This window comes from Cyprinus carpio, chromosome A19 (assembly GCF_018340385.1).
Source record: "Cyprinus carpio isolate SPL01 chromosome A19, ASM1834038v1, whole genome shotgun sequence".
In the NCBI taxonomy this organism is placed as follows: domain Eukaryota; kingdom Metazoa; phylum Chordata; class Actinopteri; order Cypriniformes; family Cyprinidae; genus Cyprinus; species Cyprinus carpio.
Genome location: NC_056590.1, coordinates 10,664,448 through 10,679,667, shown reverse-complemented (window position 1 = coordinate 10,679,667; position 15,220 = coordinate 10,664,448). Strand labels below are relative to the sequence as shown.

Here is a 15,220-nt window from a genome sequence, read left to right as displayed (position 1 = left end):
AAATTTCGAATCGGATTGAAGGGGGTGGTTTATTCCTCTTCTAATGCAGTTGAGAGTGCATATAAACACTTGATCGGATTGAACCACGAAACTGAAAGGACTGCGCATGTTCAATGATGCAGAAATAATGTAATGACGTCTGACACGCAGACCAAGAGGCTCTTCCTTTTGAATAAAGTGTTGTATAAATGCGTGTCCTGTCATTATAAAACTCTCCTTTCACTCAGCAACTGCGTAGTGGAGCAGGACAACCTTGTTTTGGATACTCCTCCACAGGCAACCCGGTTTTGGCGAGGGGAGGGGCTTTTTTTTTTGCGTGATACGAGCAGCAGGCACAGCGGTTTATACTGAATTCAGTCCGATTGAACCAAAAATTGTGCATGTAAACGTAGCCACTGATTAACATGTTCTGGTGTGTTTGGTTAGGGTTAGAGCTAAACTATGCAGGAAAGTGGATCTCGTGGGCCAGATTTGAGGATCCCTGGTTTAAGAGCTCCCTGTGGTTTTCCACAGCAAACAAAAAAACAGATGGTTTAACATTTTAAAAATAACGAAACACAGTAGTATTTAAAAGTGTTTAAAATTGTAGTGAGATATTACAATAGTAACAGTGTTTAATATTTTATGTCTTTTTGACATTCATATTTTATTAGGGCTGTGTATCAGCAAAAATCTGGCGATATGATACGCATCACAATACAGGGATTGCAATATGATATAGTACTTTAAACAAGGCGATATATTGTGATAATTCTTATTTTAGGAATAGGATATATTTTTTAGGAAAGCTGTCATTAAGAACATACCACCATATGCAAACCTTAAAAATAAATAAAAAAATTGACCAGAACATACTGGGATCTGCATTTGCAATAATCAGTCCCTGTAATATTCAGCGTTATTGAACCACTTTTTGTGCAGTACGAGTAAAGAGGGGAAAATTCAAGAGCTTGCAGGATTCTTTAGTTAAATGTATAAAATGTATTTTATGAAATGACCCTGCTTTAAAGGTTCACAGTTTAAGTTTACAATTGTGACAATGTCATAACACTTTGATTTGAACAAAAAATTACATCTGCTTAATATCAATAAAAAGTTCTTGCAGGATTCCTAAAGAAAACAAAACAACAGTAAAACAATAAAATAAATATAGATGTTGAACATTCTCAGAACCTTTCGACTTAGAATTCACAGGTTTTTCGGTTTGTATTTATGTTCCGTGTGGAATCACCGAGACGGTGACGCCCCAACTGCACAAAACACCCCCACCACGAGAAAAAGCTGCAGCAGCGTGGCAACCCTAATGCCCGCCGCACCCCACGCAAAGGCTCTTCACACGGGACACAGCAAGCGGTGGAACAGAGGTGCCACCCGCACCACGGTCCCGGGTCAGACATTACCACAAAAGCCCAAATGACGGCACAATTTGTACACCGAGGCGGGAACTGGAACAATTCTTTCATCCTCTATTACTGGCAGCGAACTATATTAACGCTAACGATAGTGGCGTGCCTTAATGCGAGTATTTCCGGTCACTGTTTAAGTTCAGAGATGAAGACTGCTATCTAGTGGTCAGGATATGAACTCAAAACGAAACAACTGTAATGAATCTTGTATGATTTTTTAAATATCGATATTCCGTTTTTGAGAATCGATACAGTATCGCCAAACAAAATATGGCAATACGTGTATCGATATTTTCTTACACCCCTATATTTTATTACTCTTATTTTTATTACATTGATATAGTCACAAATTTTGGACAAATAACAGAAAGAGAACAGCAGACATGGTGCTTTTAAAAGAAAATTTTTTTCCCCAAAATCGTACAGCCTAGATACTGCGCTTGAAACTATAAATGTATTAGGATAAAAGCTTTAGTCTGACAGTCTTACTCAGACATGAAATACTCACTTGCTAGCACTTGTGTAAAGGCTGTTCTGGCCTTGGTTGCCTGGTGTCGTCGTGGCAACAGCTGCAGGGGCATCATACTCTGGAAGCACCGGTTCAGAGCCAAACTGTAATGCTCCAAACTGCAGGTTGAGCCCAGATATATCCGCAGAGCCTGGCATCTCCACTGCTAGGGCTGGAATCTGCAAATCACCACAACATTTGAGTAAATAGATAATCAGGTCTATAAGGCAAAGTTGATCAATCCCATTATTCCCAAAAATAGCGACATAGACCACAACAAACTTGGAGAATCATGACCTTGGTTGAGATGGAAGCCCTCTTCTTCTGCTGTTTTAGTTTGTGCTGCTGCAGGGGGAGGGGGCTGGATGCCTGAGGGTCGGCTGGGCTGGAAGAGTTCTGCTGACCTGGGGTGGGTCCTGAGGGTTTGGGGACAGGGGTGGTGATGGCCTGGGGCAGTGATGATGGAGTGGACTGAGAGGGCAGGGCTGAGGTGGTAGAAGCAGGTGTGGCTTTGTCCTGCAAGAAGGCATCCATTGAGGAGGAAGTGGAGGTGGGCTTGTAGGGCTGCCGTTTGGTGAAGGGACTGTGCACAGGCTCCGTATGAGATTTCATATCTGCAGACACAAAGAAAGAATAAAACTACACACAGAGGTCTGAACAATCATAGAAGTTATTCAAACCACGTCAGTCCCCTTACCATATTGCCCCAGTGTAGGGGGGCTGGTATCCCAGGTAGAAGGACCAGCATTGGGTGTGCCACTCTGTGAGTGCTGGGCCACTAGATGGGCCAAAGCCTGGGCCGTCTTAAACTGCTCCAGAAATTGAGAACCAGTTGTGGAGCCTCCAGTGGTTCCTTTTGGATCGCCAACATCACCGAAACCCTTACTAAGCATGCTTACCTGAGGTAAGAACAGAGAATGCTAAATGCTAATGTTTTGGCTGCCACCAATTAATTTAAGTACGATAACAAAAATTCCAGTACTGAGTGCCAACTGGCCAATACAACTGCCCCCCTCCCAAAAAAAAAACAAAAAACAAATACAACTGGCCCTTAAAAACAGCTATGACAAGACCTGTATGACTTCATTTGACATCTTGCTCACCATGCTGTGCTGGCTGTAAGGAGCACTGGAGGAGGACTGGGACAGTGCTGCTGTCTGCTTTGAGTTGCTGAACACAAGAGACTGAGACAGAGATGGTGGCTGTGGGCCTTCAAGCGAAGCAGGCTCTGCCTCTGAGGAAGAGGAGGGAGGTGTCTTCCCCAGCAACACCGCCAGATCAATCCTGAACATTAAACAAGTTTGTCCATAACGTTCTCATATGCCACGACCGCAGTCGTATAAATATTTAAAATTGGGTTGTGAAAATCTAGACAGCACAGTATTATTGAAATTGCATTCCTTCTAAATAGAAGAATAGCCTGCATTCAAAATGTAGACTTTCAACAGTAGTGACCATTCAAATATTTGGGGTTAGCAGGACTTTTTTAAAAAAAAATTACATATACTTATTCAGCTAGGATGCATTTTGTTAAAAAAAATAATAAAAGTATAAATAAAGTGTCACAGTTTCCACAATAATATTAAGCAGCATAACGGTTCAACAAAACAGAAATGTTTCTTGAGCAAATCAGCATATTAGAAAGACTCCTGAAATACCATGTGACACTGAGGACTGGAGCAATGGCTTCTGAAAACTCAGCCACATCATGAATAAATTATATTTCAAATTATGTTTAAATACTAAATACATTTAAACATTTGTTTTAATTAAAATGTTTTTACTGTATTTTTGTTCAAAAACGCAGCCTTCATTACCATAAGAACAAAAAAACAACCCCAAACTTCTGAATGGTATGACAGGCCAAAATAGTTTTATATGGCAAGCGAATTTCACAGATGCCCTGAAATAGCCACTGGCTTACCTCTGTCCAGCTGTAATGGTGACATTCTCCTGTGGAATGGGCATGGACACCACACTGGAGGCAGTGAATATCTTGGTCTCTGACAACTAAAAAGAGAACAAGAGTTAGATTTGCGCAGTCTTAACTGAAAAGCAGGTTTTTAGTATCGGTTCAAATACTCACATCCTCATTCCAGTCCTCCATGCCCCACTCCTCTGTGGCAGTTCTCCAAGCACCTGTTATACAGATATTTAGCTCACTTACAATGACAACAGGTGAACAAATCCTTAGCAAAACAGCCAATTCAAGACTCACCAGGGGCGGAGTCAAACTTGCGAGGATAGTTTGTTCCCTCTCCACCTGTAAACTCGAGCCCTGTGGAAACAGATTCATGTCAGAACATCCACCCTTACATGTGTTTTAAATGAACTGTGTACTTCAGCCTGATGAAAGGCCAACATTGACGGGAACTGGAGGAGGGGTTTACAAGAGACACTTATGGCATCACTCACTGTTTCCATCCTCAGGTTCCAGGTTGCCCGTGTTACTCCAAGTGCTGCCGCTTGTGTAGCTCTCTTCTGTTTGGGCTGGCTCAGTGTAGTCCGCTGGGTTAAACGTACTAAAAAAACAAATGAAAATTTTGTTTTTTGAGCAAACATTGAGTGAATGAGGAAGGCAAGAAATAATGTCAGCGACCATCAATAACAATGTGCAAAAATCACTCCAACAGTTCCACTAAGACTTAAAAAAAAAAAAAAAAAAAAAAAAAAAAACCTCCTATGTCGTGCTAATTGCAATTACACCAAAGACGCAAATGTGCTTTCCAAACACTCAAACCCGGAAAACAAACCGGTGGAAAATAAACACATATGAAGCTCAAACTGATGCATTCTTCAATAACTAATCGCTATAAACCCTTTTGATCCTACACAGACAAAACCAACACGCTCATAAATGTATTTAACTCACCTCTCATCTCCTGACAAATCATATCTGGGGCTCTTATCAATCTGGCTTTAGGGAGAAACAACAGGGAGAATTACAAGCAACTCAACACAGGCAGAAAGACGAGGGTGCATGGTGTGAACAAAGATGTGCTTGAGTGTGTGCGCGAGACAGAGAGAGAGCGATGGCAACCGTCATGCTCATGTCCATTACTGGTCAAACCACCACACCTGCTCTACAGGTGTAAAAGAATGAGACAATGCTTTAGAATGAAACAGCTAAGCTAGTGGTGTGACTTGCCAACTCAAACAATGCTAAACTGGTGGTACTCTGCAGGTTCGGAGGCCAAGAGTTGAAAACCAAACATGCAAAATCCAAAAGCACACTTCAAACCAAACAAGCGAAAGGGGCCAGTAAGAAGCCTGACTGCAAGTCAAAGAAAAGGGACCAGACGGCCTTGACAGAAACAGAAAACCGGTCCAGGGGCTTAATATGACTAGATTCTAGACTACTGAATATTGCAGTAAAAAGCTAAACTAGACGCTTAGATTGAAACTCCTCTAATATTTCTAAACAAAAGTATGAAAGACAAACATTTTTATGCTTGTAATGCCACTTCAAAAGTATTAAAATGCATCTTGGTTACTGTTAGGAGCAAGCAACAAATCTATGCAGAAAATCTACACCTTCATTTTTAAAAGTATTAAATCTCTCTCTCTCTCAAAAAAAAAAAAAAAAAAAAAAAAAAAAACGCAATAAATGAACAAAATATAAATACAATAAAATCCAAATATTTGAATAGCAATGCATTTTTCTATACCTGAGGTTACTCACTGAATATAAACGCTTCTCATTTCATGTTGACAATGGAACTGAAGGTGCAGATACTAAAACGTGAGAACTTCACTTCCGTATCATACTGCTTTAACAAGTTTGCTCTTTTTCTTTCCAAATATGAAGTGAGGGCAACATACATTCCCTGCACTCTGACATGGCATTTTGATAACAGCAATAGAAATGATTCCGATTTCTAGAGGTTGACCTATCTACCTGTATTTCTACTGCCCATCCCTATTTGCCACCAATTTAGTGAACCGTCATCAACAAGCCCAGGGCTCGACAATAAGGACTGCCCGATGGCCGGGGCCCATCGTGAAACACACTCGGGACAGTTGATGAATTTGTCACTAGCCCGATTTAGGGCTGGAACGTTTAGTTTACATTATCGACAAAAAAAAAAAAAAAAAAAAAAAAAAAAAAAAAAAAAAAAGGTAGACAAATTTTTTTTGCTGTAGTCGTTTGAACTCATATGACCTAATGTAAGACCCTACAATAACGCGGTTTGACCAGTGTGGCGCTGTAGCGCAAGACTGTAATTCAGCCCTCCTGATGCAATTCAAGAGAAGACAGTGCTTCAGAGCAAACGGAGCAGAACCAAACCTGAAGCTGGGGAGCGACATTTGGATGATTATGTAAACATATGCTGTGCGCTTTCCTCTCAATAACAAAAACATCAAAAACTGACAGTGGTGTGAAAGCAGCAGTTAAAAACGCATCCGATTATAGCGATGTGGATATTTGTACGAGCTCTGCAGTTCAGTACTCCAGTCACGTCACGTTACGTTTATTTACACAGTACACTTTATGCAACAGACAGCCTTAAAATCAAGCAGCTTTACAGTATTAAACATGAAAAACATAGTCAGTGTCTCTTTCAGTTAGAATTACAACTTGATTTTCTGTTATAAATCAGCTCTCCAGTGTGGAGCTAGCTAATGATACAATCTTTTTATTAGTGGGAAAAAATATTTCATTAAAGTGATAGTTTGGTTTGCAGAGATCAAAACTTGATCTAGCTCAGGACTGTTTTGATTATCATAAGCCTATAACGTATTTTAAGAGAGATTATGTTGTGAATAAAATAGCTTATCCATAAATAGACATCTTATCACTTACCTTTATTTTGCTTCTTATCCATATGACTTACAAAAGGAGATGCCAGGCAGAATGATGTCATTCAGTGACTTTCATATAGCTAACTAAATGGTGAATGATTTTTTCTGTTTTTTTTTTTTTTATCTCTTTTTGTGCCAAATATATTTATTTGTATAAATTTATTGTATAATAATTTAATTACAATGATTTTCAAAAGCTGAAGTTATTAATTATTTGTTAGAATGTGTATAACTCAGTATTTTAACTAATTGCAAAAGCTCAATAATCAATGTCTGATTAATCAGTGAAAATCAACGATTAGTTGATTAATCGTACTAATAATCGTTAGATTAATCGATTAACAAAATAAGTTTGTAGCACCCCTAGACCGATTGGACGACTGCTGCGACGCCATGAACGTTTTTCATTTGCACTAGTTTTTAAGCCTTGCTAATTTAAAAACATTCAAGACGTGAAAGACAACTCAATTCAGTACTTGTGCGCTGCGTTCTGTGTGTACAGCGCACACAGAGAGATGCGTCTTGAATGGACAAATACATAAGAGTGTCAAAATACCCATCTTGGCGAGTAACTTTGTAGCTTAATTAGTTATTAGGTATTAATTAGCTATTAATCTAGATTTACTTTATACAGTGGAGTATACATGTACTGGCCGTTTATTTGTTTTATTTCAACAGTTCTCTGTTCCGGACTTGCACAAACTGCATGCAGTCATTTAAAAAATGTAATGAATGCAACTACAAATTTAATGTAATTTGGGTGGAAATATTACTAAGTGTGTAAATGGCCATTAACGGAGGTCAGATATGCTGAAGACGGACACAAAGAGGAGAAAATACTGTAGCAGGCAGAGCAAGATCACAGTTCACAATGTGCAAAAACATTTGAAGAAAATCCTAAATATTGAATTGGGGGTCTCTGTGTGGAACTGACTTCAAAGCAAAGTCTTCAGCAAAGTTCACATTGGGTTTCCATTTAGCCTCTGTATAATGCATTTAAAGTAGTGTTGATTACAGCTATACTGCTTTATTTACAGCTGTAACCAAGGAAACGCTGTATTACTGCTGTTCCATAAGCACCACCTGCTGTCAGAGAGTGAATTTGTATTCTAGTTCAGCCTCCTGCTGTTTTTCCTAAAGCATCTTTCATTTGTATCTTTGTTCTATATATTCAGTTGTGCTATTGCTTGTAATTTATTAATTTGTTCTTGTTTACTGACTTTTCACTTGTCTTTAATAATGTTTGAACTTTATATTTGTCAGGCTAGTAGTTTTTGCTGTTGCATAGACATTACAATCGAGAAGTGTAAAATGTATTTGGTATCTAAAATGTTGGTGTCATACTGGCTTATTTATTGGAATAAAATATAGTGTGGGTCAAAATTATAATGATAACAGCAACTATTTAATTTATTTTTTTGGCAGGGCCAGTGAAAATTTGAAGCACTGGTCCAACCGGGCCAGTAGAAAAAAATCCTTAGCATTGAGCCCTGAAGCCTAAAAAGGCATAGCACCAAAAAGCAGCAAATAAACCCACAATAACTCTTACTTACCTGGTTAAACCACTACATGGAAAACATGCTCAATTCTTTACGGTTTACAGGATATAAATGCGCATAGAGTCTCAAGATAAGCACACCAGCAGGCCTTAAACCCAGCAGGCTGGACTCAACAGAACAGCTCTCTCTACAAAGAATTTGCATCATATCTTCAACCGTTTTTGAAGCAGAGGATTTAGAATTTTTGCTAGCTGGACACCATTAGCATTTCCTAGAATCTGCCAATCTGGGAGATCTCTAGAGAACATGCAAAAACAGTAAAGATCTTAATGGAAGAACACATACTTACCCCATGCCCTGAGCTGAAAATCTCCCACCTCGCCTTCCAGCTCCACCTGCAGGAAAGAAAGATGAGGTCAAACCAAAACCACTTACCATTTTCATTCTAGTGAACCATTATCAATAGTGGTACTTACTAGGGGTGTAACAGCTCTTTAAAAACAAAAAAACACCCCTTCACACTGTACTGTTCTGCAACCATGGTTCAACTTAAATCTGACAAGGCATCTGTAATTTGGTTTGTTAAAAATAACAACACTTAAAACAGACAGAGTTCGTCTATTGTATGTTTCTGTCGATGGATACGCATTCTGGCTTCCCAACACATTTCAACAACAGCGATTAAGAACAAAAAAAAAAAACCCTTGTAAAAACAATTCACTCTTTGTAAACTTTGTTCAATGCGAGTGCCGTATGCTGGAATATGAGCAGTCATTTATGTGGTCATCACCTGGGTGTTGATCGCGCATGTGAGACTTGAACAGCACACGCTGCTATCCGTTTAAACTAATCTCATCAAGCCTTGCCAGTTTAAAAATTCAAGAGCCAGAAGACATGAATGAGAAATCGCACGTGCAGTGAGGAGATTTTTGTGTGCTCAGAGAGTGCACAAATATTGAGTCTTGTTTGATTGGACATTCACACAAAAACCATCTTGGTCAGTATCCTAGCAGACATAGTCGTTTGTAGGTACAGTATCAGTGTACTGGATCCGTGCATAGTCTTAAGTTTTTAATGTTAAACAACAAAAGACAAGGAAAAGACCAGGAAATCACTCACTGCTGTTGACTGAATCTTGATTGTAACTTTAATGAGGATTTATCTTTAATTTATACAGTCTAATATGCAATGTTATTTTACATTTGATTACTTTGTTCAATTTCTGTAGCTAAAAACTACAGTTAGACCTAACTAAAAAACCTGAAAGCACTGTTTATTTTATTGTATCTTTGCTCTATTGTATCTATTTGTGCTGTTGCTTGAAGTTAGATAATCTGTTATAGTCATTTTTTCCCTAAATATAGCAACGTGCCAAACAATATTGAAACTGTGATTCTAAAACGGTGATACAAACTGAACCGTTACACCCCTAGTACTTACCTCTTCCTCTGCCTCTTCCCCGACGGCCTCGCTCCATTCCTCTGCCTGCAACTCCACCTGCCTTGGCCCCATCCAACCCATTCTCCTGCCCACGGACTGAAGAGAGGAAACAAAGAATGGAATATACACATACATATATATATATATATATGTATACACACAATATAAATGTAATAAATGTAAATACTTCTACAAAAGAGAAACCCAAGAAGCCTTGTTCTAGTTTCCAAGAAGTCTCAACACAAAAGACACTTTCCTTGGACATTATCCTTGATTTACTATTTTTTTTTTTATACAATTTTTTATATCATTGGTTATTGCACTCAAATAATCCCATTAAGTGACATGCGCGCTTTATATTGAGGAAGGTTAAAAGCAGCCTTCATTGTAAAAGTATCAGAATATTGATGTTGCACAAAACCAAGAGCAACAAAACACTTGGTGTACTTTTACACGTTTTATGTGTTCAGGAATAGCATATTACGTTTTCTCATTACCTCACTTTGACTGGGCAGCCCATCAATGTCAGATTATAAAAACCACAAGACTTGAGTCAAAGTATATGAGCCTTATGTTGCTCTCTACCTCAGACTGAGGCTGAGAGAGAGTATCCGGTAGCAGCTCAGACTTTACTGTGGCACACACTGTCCCTTCAGCACTATAGAGCGAGCAGTGAGGGGTTTGTGGTGTGCTGCAGTCTGTCCTGAGGCTGACTGCAGACTAAGAAAGTACATTTCTCTTAAATGGCCCAAAGCAAATGTTGAATTTTTTAAATTAATGTCTCATTTAATTGGGAAAACTATGTGAAGATATCTTTCAGAATAAAATGAGTAGCAACAAAAGCATAAGTAATTTCTCCACTCACACTCTCGCCCGCGGCTGGCTCCACGGCCCCTGCGTGGGGCCCCTCCTCGGCGACGTGCCACATCTCTTTCTCCTCCTTTCTCTCGGTTCTCCTTGCCTTCATCTCCTCCATCTGTCTGTGCGCTTTCCTTCTGACCTGAAACTCCTTTCTTCTTTCCTACCATCTCCCATGAGTCCTGCAAAGCAAAGGGCAAATTTAACATGGAAAAGAGGGACGGGAAATAAGGAACTTTGAATCAGGTATAAATAATAAACACACATTTTGATAAAGTTTAAAACTGTGTTATAGTTAATCTATTAATATTACATAGAAAAACTTTTCAGTTTCATTCCTGATAACTTTGTAATTTAAAAAAAAAAAAAAAAAAAGGTTGAAGTACTAAACCTGAAATATCTATACGTATACAAACTATATAATAAAATAATTTAAAAAATTAAACCTGCTGAAACAAATTGAAATGAGAGCTGAAAAAAGACAACCAATTCAAAATATTCATAAATAATCTAAATATTATGCGAGTATATAAATGATATATATTTCAGCTTTTTAACTGAAGCCTGAACTCACAGTGTCAGGGCTGCCCTCCAACAGGACATTGATGGCTCTGTTGACGTCTCCATTGCAGTCATGAAGCGCTATCATGGACTCATCCTGATCCTTTCCTGTGATGTCAACCAGCTGGAAAAGAGAAATGTAAAATCCACATGGGTGTATGACTTGGGCCATATATTTGGAAGGCAACAAAAAACAGAAGTGGCTGAGGGGACTGATGGAAACACTGGGTGAACCGTGAATTGTCTGGGCTTTATGTTGCTCTCTAACTCAGAGTGGGACTGAGAGAGAGCATCCGGTAGCAGCTCAAATTTTACTCTAGCACAGATAGTCCCCGTCAGAGCTATAGAGACAGCAGTGAGGGAAATTTTGTGTGCGCTGAATGTAAGTCACTGCAGGTACAGGCACATCAGAATAGGGCATGGAAAAATTGATTAGAAGCTACTGTCAAACAACTTGCCAAAAAAAGACTTTCTTTATTGAAGGGACCATTTGATGGAGGTAAAGCAGAACCTGCTATTATCACCGACATCCCTACTCACCTGCTTGACCTTCTCTTCAAAGTCTGCATCATTATGGTCCGAGATCATCTGCGCGAGTCGGATCTGCTCAGCGGTGGCCTGAATAAACAAAAAGGACAAAATGATTAAGTCTGATTTCATGGCAGTTGTGAAACATACTCCAATGATTGCCAGCATCATTTATGAGTTTTGGGGCCAGATTTACTAACAGCACCAGCGCAATCCCTCTTTTGGTATTGAAAAAATTATTGTCAGGATTTATTAAAGACGTGCAGTAAAACAGAGATGAAAAGGCGTGAATTAAATTATTTTTGCATCTAACGATATTGCATATGCCAGGGGTGTCCAAACTGTAGGAGTTTCCTTTTCACACGCAAAATTTATTAAAGGTGATTTGCTAAGGTTAGAGGTAGTCGGTTTACTGGTTGGTCATTATGGAAATGCACTGGCTATGTCTGTGTTCTTTAACTCATGCATTCAGTAAATCACCCGTAGACCTTTCCACTCCCATCGGCGCTTTAATGGGATTGTACTCTCACACAAATTTGCAGTTTAGTAAATCTAGCCCTTAAAGTCTTAAGTTCAATTAATTTCCTTGATGCTTTCAAATAGCCATACCTTCAAAATTTATGTGTATGATGGCTATTGGTTAGCTTGTGTTTTTTGTACTTGTTCACAGAACAAATGTAAACCTTTACAAATGAACTGGCATCTTGAATATTCCAATATGATCATTTATAATATGTTTTTATAAGTTGCTTGTTGCAATGACATTTAAGCTTAAATTCATACTTTCAGGCCTGTTTTCACAGTTAAATTAGTTAAAATAGGATATTTAAGTAGTTTTTTTAAAATGTGCCTTAGAAAAAAAAAAACTTTAGTGGTGTGCATCTCGATACAAATCAATGGCACTGACTCATTTTAAGGTATGTCAGTGCAAGTTGCTTTCAGTTAAGACAGTCTGGGACTAGGCTTAAGCCTGGTCTGTGAAAGCGGGCATTAAAATGTAAAAACAAATTATAAAATTTGTGTATGTCCCCCCACCCAAGCAGGCCAGATTACAGCAGAGGATAAATAGGTCAGACTTAGCATTTGCTTGGACATAGATTTACGATTTTTTCCTAGAGCCCTTAAATTAATTTAGAAGAATGAGTGATAGACTGCAGTGACTCAAAGCAAAAGGCTCTGTCTGATGGTCTCTATCCGAAATAGTCCTGGTTATCATGACCAGTAAAAATGCAAACAACAGGAACATAACAGACTATGCAACTAGATGCAACCTGCAGAATAAATTCAGAACAGATTTTATCTTTTCAGTTTTAAGAAAATATTTTAACATGCAAACTATTTAATTCAGGATTTTAAGACCTAGTTTTGATGTTATAGTTTTGAAGTTATAACAATATCATAATTCAGTCTTGTAACATCTGTAAATATATTGTGTAGATGGAAAGAGTACCTCATTCAACATTTTTCAACTAATTTACATGTTATTTATTATTTTACACATTCATTTATGCCAATTCTGCTCCAAGACTAGCAAGTTTTAGGCGGCGATGTGTAGCCAGTTTTTTTGGGGTGGACTAAAGGGGCTTTGAAGTATGACATAACTTATCCAATCACTAAAATTAATCAATACAACCTCATGTGTGAGAACTCACCTGGGGCCTCTGCTTGTGCTGTGACTGGCTCTGTGTCTGACCCTGCGTCTGCTCCCAGTTGCCCCGGGTCCGGCTTCCGCCCACTGAAGTCATCATTTACAGTATATACAAATAACAGTATTTACAAAGGAATAACGCCTTTAAAAGAGAAACAGGTAGAAAAAAATGTTACTGACAACTCGCCAAAAATAAACAACAATCCTAGAAACATCACATGGTCTTGACAAGCCATATTAACATAAAACATGCATGCAATCAAACACGCTACACCTTGTGTGGCCATTTTGATAAGCCAAAACTGGAAGTAAACATCGTCACATGCCTGAGGCTCTACCCATAAAAAGACGGCCGAAGTTTACCGGAACACCAACAGGAATTAAATTCCTAGAACTTCAAAGGCTTTGCGCAATTATCGCACGTGAAAAACAAGACCTTGTGATGTTTACAAGCCAAGCCGCAACAGGTCAACCATGTACGCGCTTCCGGGGCTCAACATCCTCGGTTTGTTTTTAATTCTTAAAAAAAAAAAAAAACACGCAACGCTTGATATTTCGATAAAATGACACCAAAATCAATCCAACTGCTGCAAGTTGTGAAATATTGTATTTGTGGTTATGCCAAACAGCCCAGTGTAGCGGCTCTGCGCATGAGGAAATGCAGGGCATGTGGTGGCCGAAAGCAACTGCGCACTTTAGAACGCGCACAGCGGGACCAGCCGCGGGAAAACAGACGGACGACGTGCTTTAACGGACACAGCTCAACAAAAACACCCTCAACGGCCTCTGAACGGGGTGAGAGCGAGGACGAAGCTGTCAAACTGAGACGTGAAACCCATTACACAGTCCATGGGTGAAAGTGTCTGCACGTCATTTCATATTTTTTGAGCACGCACACCTTTCCGTACAGTAATTAAAACACCAGATGCGTAAGCAGATATACAACAAGGGAAATGTCCAGGAATAGAAGCACATAAAATGCATTCATTTCCATGCACTGGAACATAAAACAGTGCCTACACAGTATCCAATCAATCTCTAAAATGAGCATCCAACAGGTAACCTACTTTACCTGTTGTGCTCTACATTAGATCTACATCCTGGGAATCCCATATCAACTTACCGGCTAAAAAGTAAACAAAACTGTAAGCTATTAAACTTAGTTAATAATAGAAAAAAACCTTAAGAGATGAAGGACTATCTTAAGTCGAGGCGATGGGCCTTGGAAAAGCAACTCGGTATAATCTCAAACATGCAGATCTAAAGATACGATATGAACACATACGCGCGGTTTTAAATATAGTCTTAAAAAATTTTTGATACGTTACATAAAACAGACGAGATCTAACGTTAGATGATGGGTGGCTTCCGCTCTGGCCGCGTCTAATAACCTCATGGCCGGTTATCGGGCATCATGATACTGCTGCTGGTCAAAAATTAAAGTTTTCCGGTTGCTAATCAACTACATGATTTCTCAGCCTAGTTGAAAGACTGTGGGTAAATCGTTCCTTAGATTTATCGACACGATAATATTTTGCGTTTGCACAGCTGGAAGGCACACGGCGCCCGGAGTGAGGCGCACTCCCGTCGGGTCACCTGTACACTCGACACCGAGGCTTCACTGAGGCCTACAGGCCCCGAATGATAAAAATGAACAACAGGCGAGGTACTAACCAAAGACCCGGCTGGATGTCAGAAACGTGGAGATAACGCCGACCGACGGAGGCTTTATTATCGACCTCCTAATCAGACGGAAACAAAACACGAACTCTTTCGCGTCCTAAATCGATTCTCCAAAACCGACAACAAGGCCGAACCGACTCGCGCAGACAATAAGCGAGAGACTCAAAATTTACCTGTTTCTCTTCCACTCTGACACCCGGATCACCGCGTCACGTGGTTTATCACAGCCACTGCGGCTTCACGCGCAGAGCCCAACCACGTGATGACAACGTACGGATGTCTATCA

The 15,220-nt window shown here is 39.4% G+C and overlaps 1 protein-coding gene across 5 annotated transcripts in view; it reads right to left on the bottom strand.

The window, feature by feature from the left end:
* Positions 1–15,220, bottom strand: part of ubap2l (ubiquitin associated protein 2-like) — a 24,758-nt gene extending 9,538 nt beyond the window's left edge. Inside the window, exons 1-16 of one of the 5 annotated variants that reach the window (XM_042776353.1) lie at positions 15,108–15,220; positions 13,256–13,393; positions 11,616–11,693; positions 11,089–11,199; positions 10,522–10,696; positions 9,657–9,752; positions 8,566–8,611; positions 4,787–4,831; positions 4,330–4,436; positions 4,133–4,192; positions 4,001–4,053; positions 3,839–3,924; positions 3,018–3,198; positions 2,612–2,813; positions 2,212–2,528; positions 1,915–2,093 (exon numbers count right to left, since the gene is read on the bottom strand). In XM_042776353.1, the coding sequence (XP_042632287.1) occupies positions 1,915–2,093; positions 2,212–2,528; positions 2,612–2,813; positions 3,018–3,198; positions 3,839–3,924; positions 4,001–4,053; positions 4,133–4,192; positions 4,330–4,436; positions 4,787–4,831; positions 8,566–8,611; positions 9,657–9,752; positions 10,522–10,696; positions 11,089–11,199; positions 11,616–11,693; positions 13,256–13,351 (1,832 nt within the window). In that variant the 5' untranslated portion in view covers positions 13,352–13,393; positions 15,108–15,220. The other 4 variants (XM_042776352.1, XM_042776355.1, XM_042776354.1 and 1 more) reach the window with 4 other exon arrangements.